A 12,368-nucleotide genomic window follows, 5' to 3' on the forward strand; every position below is an offset into this window, starting at 1 on the left:
GTCAAAAACATCTTTTAAAAATAACTGAAACAACACACTGTAAGAAAAGGCATATGTATAGAAATTAATGTTTATACTTTTGTGAAAATATGTAAAGTAGTACATTTTTCAATCTCATACTGCTTTATACAGATAAATGCTGCCCATTTAATGTTTTTGTTAGACTTCTTAGGTTTTCTTTCTTTCTTTTTCTCTTTTTCCTTTTTTTCGTTACTACGTGTTTACCCTGGTTTTCTAATAGATTCTAAAATACCCAAAGAGTTTTGTTGGTGTTCTTTTGTCCGTAATAGTGGCAGTGTAGAAACAGGAACATCGTATTTGAATAAGAATTTCATCTCCAGCCTTTCTTGATGTTTGTCCTTGGGTTGGCTATGTAACCTTAAGAGGGGCAAAGTAGCAGTGACATTATTGTAACATTATTGTGAGGATTAGAAACGATGTTTGCAAAATGCCAATCAAAGATTAAGTCATCAAGGCCGGGCGCGGTGGCTCAAGCCTGTAATCCCAGCACTTTGGGAGGCCGAGACGGGCGGATCACGAAGTCAGGAGATCGAGACCATCCTGGCTAAAACAGTGAAACCCCGTCTCTACTAAAAAATAAAAAAATACTAGCCGGGTGAGGTGGCGGGCGCCTGTAGTCCCATCTAGTCGGGAGGCTGAGGCAGGAGAATGGCGTGAACCCGGGAGGCGGAGCTTGCAGTGAGCTGAGATCCGGCCACCGCACTCCAGCCTGGGCGACAGAGCGAGACTCCGTCTCAAAAACAAACAAACAAACAAACAAACAAACAAACAAACAGATTAAGTCATCAAAAAGGTAAGGTTTTACTGTTCTTTTAATGGTCTGCAACGTCCCATGAGCCTTTTATAGTGTCTCCAAATACCAGGAACTCAAAAGTGTCTCATACCCTCATTTATTTCCATGACAAACTTTGATAATAGAGTCCGGAGATTATAGGTTCATATTTCACTCATTTTTAGAGACTGATAAGGAGTTATAGATACTTATAAACATTTGTTGTAATACATTTCTTTATGATAACAAGAAGTTAACCAAGATTAGCCCGAATAAAATGCCAAAAATAAAAAAACAAACACAAAAACCAAACAAACACAAAATTTTCCATTTCTCACAATGCAAATTAGGCTTTTTGCAAAGTCAGAAATGAAGGACAAGTGCACTTGCATTTTTTATTTAGTACTCTTGTAATTTAAATACCAAACAATAAATCTTTTCATATGCTATTAATATTCAATTTAGTCAACAAAATGCAATAAAACCTCAAGTTGCCAGACTGGAAATTAATTATAGGATCTCATTGTCTTATAAAACCTATCTTATAACTTTATTGTTACAAAATACAAAAATGTTGTTATTTGTTATTTTCTGAAGAACATCAGTTCTTCAAGTAACCCTACAAATCTGCAGATAATTGCATTTGCAATCTCTTGTTTTATGGGCTGATGATTAATAAGCATAGTTACTATATAGTCTTCCAATTTTCAATTACATATATTAAAGAAAATAATGTGATTCCAGTAGGACTTCAAACCAAGTTTTTAAACTTTTTTTTTTTTTTCTATCCCATATCCTTTCCTCATTTCCCACCATCCCCCAGTTTCAAGATGTCGCTCTGAGATAAACTTTACATCCTTGGAATGTTTTCTTTCCTCCACTCCCTTTCTTATCCCATTCTATGCTCCCATGCCTTATGCACATTTGTTTACCTAGATGCTTGATAAACACACACCATACTCACTCATCTGGTCAACTATTTCCTTAGAAGCTTCAGGGGCCACATGCTGATACAGACCAGACACCTCTAGCCACAATGGCACCAGCCCCTTAATAATTCAAGACAAGCCACTGAAGTGGGTCACAACACCTGACACTTCCTAGCCACCCTGCCTATTCTGCATTCCAAACCCTCTCTTTAAAACCCCCACATCCCCTCTACAAATGGAAGAGTAGGAATTTTTGGAAAGAATTCCACCCACTCCTCCCCTTACTAGCATGGGAAAGCAAATCTTGCTCTCTTTATATTGCACCTTACTCTTGTTATTATGGCTTCTTTCTACAAGTGACCAGCGGCCAGACCTTTTGCCAGGTGCAGTCTCTTTCCTTTGTGATTAACATGTGAAAGGAAAATAAATCTTGGGACCCCCCCAAGCCATGAAGCCAAAAGAAAAAGTCAAGCTGGGAACTGCATCAGGCAAACCTTCCCCACCTTTTTATTCCTAAATAAGATAAATACTGAGATTTTTTTTTTTTTTTTTTTTTAAAGCTACATACCTCCCTCACAATTTACCCACAAGGAAATACCCTGTGGACCTCCAGATGCTTATCCTTAAGCAGTTAACTTTGAATTTCACCCTGGCAATGCAAATTGACAGCTTATTTTCAAAGGTGCAGGACAAAGGAATGACAGAACTTAATGTCATCCCTCTGTTCACCTGAGACAAATGCGTATCTGATTGCTTCCTCTGCTTTATTGTTTATGAAAAAAAATGCAGATTCTCTAAGCCAGACTAAGGCGTGAGTATTCTTGTACTTCCCTCACATGTAAATTGTGTATTCAGTGAAAAGCTAATCAGATACTCGAAAGAATGCAACCATTTGTCTCTTATCTACTTATGCGCTAGAAGTCCCCACTTTGAGTTGTCTCGTGTGTCCGGACAGAACCAAGGTACACCTTACGCATATTGATTGATGTCTGATATCTCCCTAAAATGTATAAAATCAAGCTGTACTCTGACCCCCTGGGGTTCAGAATGGGCGCATCCTTAACCTGGGCAAAAGAAACTTTGTAAATTCATTGAGACCTGTCTCACATACTTTTGGGTTCACAAACATTAAATAAGTTTTCCTTGAAAAGATATAATATGGCAAAGTAAATATTCAAATTTTAAAACAGCTTCTATAAAGTAAAAGTGCCTGAGTTCAACACTAGTTGAAAGGTTATGTCTCATAAGGTAAGTAGAAAAATGAGGTCACAACATCATATAAAGCACCCTGTTTATGAAAATTCGCTTTAGGTGCACTCATTTAACATGGCTTTAATATCACCCTTATAATTTGCAGGCTGTTAAGAATGTATCTTTTTTGAATGAAGACACTCTAAGTTATTTTTACCTTTCATAGCATCCATGCCTCCTACAGCATAAAGTGCCCCTACAGTTGATTTTCTAGGTTTTGTCCGAGGGCTTTGCATCATGGATCTTCTCTCAGGTAAAAGATGATACTTCATAGCTTCCATCAGGAGCTTCTGACACTCAAGATCACCAGTAAACATGGAACTGGTTTCAAGATCTGCCAGTAACTGCAAAATAGTGATGCATGGCATATGAACGGAGTGTTCACCATTAGAAAGAACATATTTGTATTTATGTAACTTTGCAGGCTGGGTGCAGTGGCATACACCTGTAATTCCAGCACTTTGGGAGGCCAAGGTGCGTAGAACGCTGGAGCTCAGGAGTTTGAGACCCGCCTGGAAAACGTGGCGAAACCTGGTCTCTACAAAAAAATACAAAAATTAGCCAGGTGTGGTTGCATGTGCCTGTAATCCCAGCTACTTGTAGGCTGAGATGGGTTGATTGTTTGAGCCTGGGAGGTAGAGGTAGAGAAAACTTAAGCTAACCTAAAGGTAGAAGTTTGATTATTTAATGTTTTTTGTTATTTAATAAGATTTTTATTTTCACTTATCAAGGAAAATAACTAAAAGTCTGCTGGTAGTAGCTACTAATCTCTGCAGATTTATTTGACACATTATTCATCTTTTGAATGTGTACACATGTAATTTAAAGGAGCAAACATCAAAAAGCACTCATAGAAAGTATCGCGGAAAGCAGTCAAAGAGAATGGCTGTGTCTGCACAAGCAAGAATCTCCTAGTCTACTGCATGCGGCTAATACAAGTAGCAATCTTTTTGGTGGATTTGGGGTAGTTGTGTTGGTAGTGGTGGTCATGCAAACGTGCTCAGTTAAAATAATAACAGACATGGTGGATGGTATCTTTATCATCTGACCACTTCTGCAGAGTATTCTGAAAGCAGGTGCTTTTTAACTGAGTTGAGATACATGCCTTAGTAACTAGCCAGCATATTAACAAAAAGAGATGACCAATTCTTTTAAACTATCATTACCTGGCAGACAGTGACCTTATTTAACACTGATAAAAGTGAGGTAAAGTATTTTTCATGAGATGAGTTGGAGAGAAGTCAAGAGTATATTTCAGAATGTTGTCAAGAGTCATCTTATATTGGTTCCCTTGGAGTTTTGGCTCCACAGTATCATGGGACATTGAGAGGAATAGTGAGCAGGTTGCTGGAATAGAAGAGGTAATCTTATTACATTAAACTTCTCTGAATTTTCCTGCTCTCCGTGTGTTAATTTCAGTTCTGTTCTCACTCCGCCTGTGATATCTGATGGATCTTTATTTTGACCTGCCTCATGAGAGTCCAGGCATTTGCTTAATGCATATGCTTTAGAAATAGGTCTAAAAACTAGGCTATGTATTTTTCCCTAAAAATACTCTTCAGAGATTCATCACCATCCTTTTTATATGTTTCATTTCTAAAATACTTGTAAAGTCACCTTTTAAATTCTTTTGGAAAGCCTATATTTGCATGACATTGCCTATTACTACCATCAACAGGAAAAGTTCACACAGTCCGTATTCTAGGTCTAAGGCATACTCAGAGGTGGGCTACCACAGTACTGTTGGTTGTATATTTGGGCTAGAAATTTCCCTCCATTCCAATAAAATAACAGAAGTTCAAACTAAGAAGTTCACTTTGCTGAAAATGTCTTATAGACTTAAGGCTCTGTAAAGATATAATACTCTCATCTTACACCAGTGCATCTTAAGTTTTTTATGCCTAAAATCACAAGGAGAAATTGTTAATACACAGATTCTTCAGCCTGTTCCCCTGAAATTGATTAACTGGGTCTGCAGTGGAACATGAGAAATTGTATTTTTAATAAGTTCGCATACCCAGGAATATTTTGAAAGGCAGTCTTTGAGAATCTCATACATCATAGAAACTTTCTTGAGAATAATACACATAAGTGTAAACGTTCACCCAAACATAAAATTTCCATAGATTCTGAAGATCATCTATCAATCCAAAGATTTAGAACCTTGGATCTAAAATTACATATATATTTGTTATTTCTGTTGTTGGCTTTACTGTTGCCTTGCTCTTTGGATAAACTTGCTATAACCAGAAAGGTAATCAATATTCTTTCATTGCATATGGATAGATTCTTAAGAGCATGCATAGAGTTCTATGGAATTTAATTAACAGCTGGAAGTTTTAAAAAATGTGGAAAAATCGACTGGGCACAGTGGCTCACACCTGTAATCCCAGCACTTTGGAGGCTGAGGCAGGTGGATCACAAGTTCAGGAGATCGAGACCATCCTGGCCAACATGGTGAAACCCCATCTTTACTAAAAATACAAAAATTAGCTGGGCGTGGTGGCACGTGCCTGTAATCCCAGCTACTTGGGAGGCTGAGGCAGGAGAATCGCTTGAACTAGGGAGTCGGAGGTTGCAGTGAGCCGAGATAGCACCACTGCACTACAGCCTGGCAACAAAGCAAGACTCGTTCTCAAAAAAAACAAAAAAAAAAGTGGAAAAATCATCAGCAGATTAACAATCTATTTTTCAATATTAACACTTAATTAGTAACTTATTAGTAATAAGCATATCAAAGCATTTCATGTTCTTAAACTTCAGAAAATGCAAGAGACACAGATGTATCCATTTATAAAAAATAGGTGCTCCTGCTACCCGTGACATGGATAACAGGGAGCCTTCTGAAGCTGAGAGGCCAAATGCTTCCAGTGGGAATTATTTATAGAACACACAAGGTTAGCCTTAACTGCTTCACAGCCCACACAGGCAGAGTGTTGGAGTCAAAAGCGGCACTTTTTTTTTTTATAAAAGTGGATTCATGTTAATATTTATAACATTATTGATCCACTAAATCTATACAAGGTCTCTGTTTTTAATTTGGATGATATTTGAGGCCTATAGCCACAAATTCAGTATATATTGCATGCATATGTGCAATATATCCACATGTATTAGAAATTTTATTGATCAATTTGCTACAGAGAAAAAACTGTGGTTATCACCAACGGTGAAATTATGTGGTGAGACTGCATTCCAAAATTCAGTATGAGGTGAGTTAACCCTGGATCTTATTCAAAGGTGTTTGTTCTTAGAATCATCTTTGCTATAATCCTTCAATTCAACATATATGGTGAGGATGCCTTTATGATTATGTTATAGTGCATCCAAAGTATGATAGCATTTTGTGATTGTAGCAGATAATATTAATAGATATTATTCAGGATCTGACTCCTTCCTAGACTCTCCTCTGGAAGGCTATTGTACTAATTATTAACATTTTGCCTAGAAGGTATGCAGAAAAAAAAAAAAAAAAAAAGAGTTAGCCTAGCCATTTTCCCAGCTTTTTACAAATATTATGTGGTGAAAATGAAACTAATGAGTATTCTGATGTTTATGGTTTAACCGTAGCTTTTTTTTAGCCATTTTTTTTTCTGTCTTTCATTAATGCCTCTAATTGATGGCTGAATATGTCCTTCTGTAAAACAAATCTTGTACCCTCAAATTACCAGGAATCTTCTGAGAAAATAAAATTAGGCAAATAAGAAACGAATTAGTGCCTAGTGGTAGTTCAGAACTGTATTTTAAATTACCTAGGTGATTTTCCATACCTGTGGTGGGAGTAATGGCAGTCTGATGTAAGAAAGCAGCATCCCCAGTTCTCCTTGCCTATTCTGCACATCATGCCCCACCCACTGCATTAGAGCATGAAAAATGGTCTCTTCATCAGGCACATTAATGTCATCACTGCACAGAAGTTTTGAAATTTCATTAGCTGGAAGCAGGAGGAATTCTTGGTTTTTTATTACCTCAATGAAGTGTTCCTAGAAAAGAAAGGTCATCTACTAAAACTCTGCACTTTAGAAATGTCTTAATGGAATAAGCATATCAAAGCATTTCATGTTCTTAAACTTCAGAAAATGCAAGAGACACAGATGTATCCACTTATAAAAAATAGGTGCTCCTGCTACCCGTGACATGGATAACAGTGAGCCTTCTGAAGCTGAGAGGCCAAATGCTTCCAGTGGGAATTATTTATAGAACACACAAGGTTAGCTTTAACTGCTTCACAGCCCACACAGGCAGAGTGTTGGAGTCAAAAGCGGCACTTTTTGCTCCCGGCTGCTCTATGTGACAACAGCAGCTCATGACTTCAGAGCTGACTGTCTAGTTGGTCTTCAGCCAAAAGTCATAAGAAAAAGGCTGGAACTTTTTAAGGTGGTGGCTATCTTGAAAACGTAGGAGAGTTAACTCTGGCTATGCATGTGAGGCAGAAAGAAACTGAATTCCTTAGAGATAAGAAAAAAAAATGATGAAAACTTTCCTTTTATGGAAAAGTATGATCTTCTATTGACCAAGAGAAAAGTACTCTTTTACAATTGGTAACAATCTATGGGTTCAGGACAATCTATAAAGGACTCCTATGAATTTTTTTCTTTAGGAAAGAGGGAGGATGTCTTTTAAATTTATATATTATGCCCGGTTATTTTTTTTTTGTATTTTTTTTTAGTAGAGTGAGACTCCATCTCAAAAAAAATTAATTTATATATTATATCTCAATTCTTTCTTCTTTCATTGTGTTGTATTTTGTCAAATATACAGTTTCAAACATCTGTGTTTCATTTTTTAAAATCAAAACGCCATCATATTTTTTCTAGTTTATGAATATTACATGTTCTTTGACAACAGAATGATCATTTTTAGTATTTCTCATAGTGAAGATCTCAAGTTTTAAATGAAATGAAATATATTTCTAAAATAAAGATAAACATACCTAACTTGCAATTTATGTTGTACAATAAACAGATATTCCAGGAACAGTGTAAGCTAATCTCTGAATAATTGGGGTCTCTAAATAAATCGAATCACCACCTCAGCTTTACTTTTAGTTTAGTCATTGTGGAAGCGAATCAATCAAATAAGAAAGTTATCCATACAGCAGTCATCAATGTTGACATACCCATCAGAAAGCTCTGATTGCCATAAGTTTCAAACTGACCTATTTAGACAAATAACCCTTTGTGATTAAGACAAACAATTGAAAGAGAACTGCTGTTCTTACTGTAGCAGATGTCTGTGGGTGAAGACCCCCCCCACTTATACAAATAATGGTGATAGTAGCACAACTATTAATACATTACACTTGTACAGCACTTCACACTTTACTGATTTCTTTCACAAGCATTAAATCACCACCAGTGTGATCTTGTGAGAAAGCGGAATTAGTCTCATAAGAAAGCAGGTCATATGAGTTGTCTGATTCCCTATGGAGTAAGTGGCAAAGTCGGGATTCAAACATAAGCCTCTGAAATCATGCTTACTGCATTTTGTTTGATATTGCATCTGCTTTTCATAAGTGATAGGATTTTTGTGAAAGAGTTTAGACAAATATAAAACTATAAAAGTTAAGGTTATATAGTACCGATAATTTATATAAACTCTGAAACTGCATTAATATTATGGACAACTCAATATCTCCTCCTTTCTACCCACTTTCCAATTAAAAACAAAGAGGAAAAACCTAGATTTTCTGATAGAATTTGTTATGACTCCAGAATTGCTTCCTAATGGGACTATTGAAAATTGCTGGGCAATATAGTAGATTAGTCTAAATAAAAAGTAAGTGTAATTTTAAAGTATCTGTATATTACATTGCAGTATCCAGTGCTGTATGGAAATAATTAGTTTCACTTAAAGACGAATTTTAAATGGTTTTATTTGGGAATTATTTTGCTCCTAATTTCAAGGTAAACACTTACTCTATGCACCTTCCAAGGGAGACTTCTTTTGTGAGCTGGATTAACTATTCATTTTATAAAAATCTACACTTATATTGTTGCAAAATTTACCAAATGACTATCACGTATTTGCTAAATGCTTCATTGGTGCAGACAACTATCTATATGATTTAAATGGTTAATTTTATGTATGAACTTGACTGGGTAACGGGGTACCCAGACATTTGGCCAAATAGCATTCTGAGTGTGTCTGTGAGGGTACTTCTGGATGAGGACCATTCACATCAGGGAAGGCAATCTACGTTGTTCAGTCTACCAATGCACATGATTACAATTGAATCCCTAAATTGTTTAATATTATTCTTAGACATTAAAATTATTTGCATTATTAAACTATCAATACAGTACTGCAAAAACATTATTATAGCAAGATCTTTATATATTTTACTGTATTTACAATAGATACTAACATAACTAAAGAAGAGAGATTAAGAGAGACAACAATATTACATTTTCATGCATACCCTGCTTCAATACTCCGTTTTGGTCACATAATAGGAAAAGGAAGACAAGTTCATTTTGAGCAACAAAAATAATTCAAGCTTTTTTTTTCAGAATGTATTTTGCTTGCAAGTGTGTAATACTAAACAGGAAACTGCTAATACTTAGTTCAAGAAATTAAATAATTTAATAGGAAGTTTTCATGTTTATTTTTTGTGGTAGAATAAAACTTTGACCTTCCTAACTCCTGTTCCTTTAGATTATATGACATCTGCATTTAGGACACAGGAACATAAATGGTGTAATTAAATGATATATTTTAAAATGTCAATCCATTATAATATGATTCTCCATATAATGGTATTGTTTGAGGAATATGTTTCAAACTTCAAATTTTGAGCAATGGACCTAGGGTGGGAAGTAGGAGGAAGAAAGATTTGATAAGAAGGTTTTAAACAATTGAAATTTTAGAAAATAAAAAATTACCTTCTGTTTAAAACTCCAGAAAAATACTCTTTATATGCATCTCTATTCTAAAAAACGCTACATTTATGATTTCAACGGGTGACTTTCTATTGTTCACTTGTATACAATTGCTTTTTGTTTTTTAATATTAAATAACTGAAGCAATTTCATTTGTTTGAAATATTTTGATTGGGTTTCACAAAATGATCCATCTTGTGTCCTTCCCTTCAGAGGTTAAAAAAGTTTATTTTTACTCTGCATCAGGGAAGTATTAGCATCTATTGTAAGGCTTTATTGAATATCCTCTGTCCATTTAATATGCTCCATCTTATCACATGCAACATTTAAGTAATTATCACCTATGAACATTTGCCTTTGATTTGTTAATAGAATTGAAAGGGATTTTAAGTTAGTTGCATTAATGAATTGAACTGTAAGTTGTTTTTAACCAAAGTAAAATTTGTTACTAAGACATAAAGAAGTTCATTCAATAAAATTATCTGGGCTGGGCGCGGTGGCTCAAGCCTGTAATCCCAGCACGTTGAGAGGCCGAGGCGGGCAGATCACAAGGTCAGGAGTTCAAGACCAGCCTGGCCAATATGTGAAGCCTCATTGCTACTAAAAATACAAAAATAAGCCGGGCATGGCGGCGGGCACCTGTAGTCCCAGCTACTCGGGAGGCTGAGGCAGGAGACTCACTTAAACCCAGGAGGCGGAGTTGCAGAGAGCTGAGATTGTGCCACTAATTTTGGTAGTTTTTAAGCTCTGACAATTATTGACCCATTAATATTAGCATTTTTCCTTATTGAAAGACACTTCACTTTCTTTATAAATCATAATTTGTGCAATTTTACAAACTAAAGCTCTAATTGTGCAAAACATCAGAGAATTAACATTATCTTAATTCTATAGATTCTACTTGAAATATCCAGTTGTACAATTTATTTTGTGGCAGTATTTTTATTTCCTCAAGTTTGGGGATTTAATTAAACATCTGTAATTCAAAAAAGCAAAAGCTTGCTTGAGTGCAGCTCAACCAGATAAATGTTTTTGTTGAATATATAATATGTGAAAGTCATCTACAAGTTATATAAGTTTATATTGCTTATTAATTTTATTACAACATTAACATATTTTCATTACAAGTTAAGTTGAAGCAACTAATTTTACCATAGTGTATTTGTGTGCCACATTCAGAAGTTCTGTACAGCCTTGGGCGTCTCCAAATGATCGAATCCCTAAGCAGTTTGAAGGATGGAGCTGCTTTATGAGAAAATTGGAGCAAACATCAATGACCTGAGTCAGCTGCAGAAGACAAGCTGCAGCCAACAAACTTTCAATGGTATCTTCTTTCAGTTGCAGGACTCCTAGATGGTTTGAAAAAGCAAAGAATGATTATAAGTTCCATAAAATAAAAGATATGTCAGCTAGTTAAATTTCTTTTTATTTTCTTCTCTAGTAGAGCTGTGCTTTTCAACAGTTCTGGAGCACATTTTGAGGCTAATATACACAAGACAGTCTGTCCGTAAGCACTAATAAGATGGCTGAAATGAACCAGATTAGGTTATCAAAAATGACTATAGCAAAAAAACAGTGAATAACACTATTGTAAAGAAGAGCAACTTGTTATTTCTTTATCATCTTAGGCCTGCATTTAAATCTTATATCGATCATTTCACATTGCATATATACATGAGACTATTATGTTGTACCTTAAACACATGCAATTTTAATTTTTCAATCATTCCTGCATAAAGTTGAAAAAACTGTTTCATTATGACTCAAAGAACATTATGTCATATTGTATAAGAATCATACAATTGGCCATGCAAGTAACTGTCATTTGTGAGGAGGTAAACATCTTGGTAAATAAGAAACGCATTAAGCTTAATTGTTCATTTATTTTGTAAGAAGAACACTGAGCTTTTATGTCTATTTTTGGTATCTACATTAGCTGGTAAAGATGTATTTGCCCAAAATATTATCTCTGGAATTGACCCCTGGCACTGCCTCAAGAGGAAGCATATGTTGCCAAGAGTCTACAAATTAAGAATGACTTATTTGCTTTGTTATAAAAAAAATCTGACTCTTTTTGAAAATATCTGTAATGAATTTTTAAAAACAGAATCAGAAGCAATTTAAGTTAGTCCTTTTATATTTATATGTCTCTATTATTTTTGGAACAAGTATTATTGATTAGTTATTGCAAAAATTACATTATTTTTATGAGTCATTCCTGCTTTTTATTGTTTTAACCACGTTATAAAGAATGTTTCAAATGGCTGATATCAATTACAAACTATTCCTCTAAAGTTTTTCCTTCTAAAATACCTTAATATGGGGCCCATATCGTTGCATAACCATGAAGAAAAGAGTAATACATATTGTGAGGTCCTGTATACATAGTTCAACCTGTAAAATATATTGTAAAGGGGTCCAGCCCATTAGCAGACTTTCTTGTGTTGTTCTTGTTCTGATTTTGAAGAGAGCGCCCTGCCCATATCTCATGAGACCTAGAGAAATATGAACTAT

The 12,368-nt window shown here is 35.3% G+C and overlaps 1 protein-coding gene across 2 annotated transcripts in view; it reads right to left on the reverse strand.

Annotated features, from left to right (window-relative positions):
• Nucleotides 1-12,368, reverse strand: part of KLHL4 (kelch like family member 4) — a 174,676-nt gene that overhangs the window by 41,145 nt on the left and 121,163 nt on the right. For both annotated transcript variants that reach the window (XM_010352910.2, XM_010352911.2), the window contains exons 4-6: nt 11,007-11,203; nt 6,744-6,956; nt 3,131-3,317 (exon numbers count right to left, since the gene is read on the reverse strand). In XM_010352910.2, the coding sequence (XP_010351212.1) occupies nt 3,131-3,317; nt 6,744-6,956; nt 11,007-11,203 (597 nt within the window). The remainder of the gene's footprint in view (nt 1-3,130; nt 3,318-6,743; nt 6,957-11,006; nt 11,204-12,368) is intronic.

This window comes from Rhinopithecus roxellana, chromosome 7, assembly GCF_007565055.1.
Source record: "Rhinopithecus roxellana isolate Shanxi Qingling chromosome 7, ASM756505v1, whole genome shotgun sequence".
Taxonomy (NCBI): domain Eukaryota; kingdom Metazoa; phylum Chordata; class Mammalia; order Primates; family Cercopithecidae; genus Rhinopithecus; species Rhinopithecus roxellana.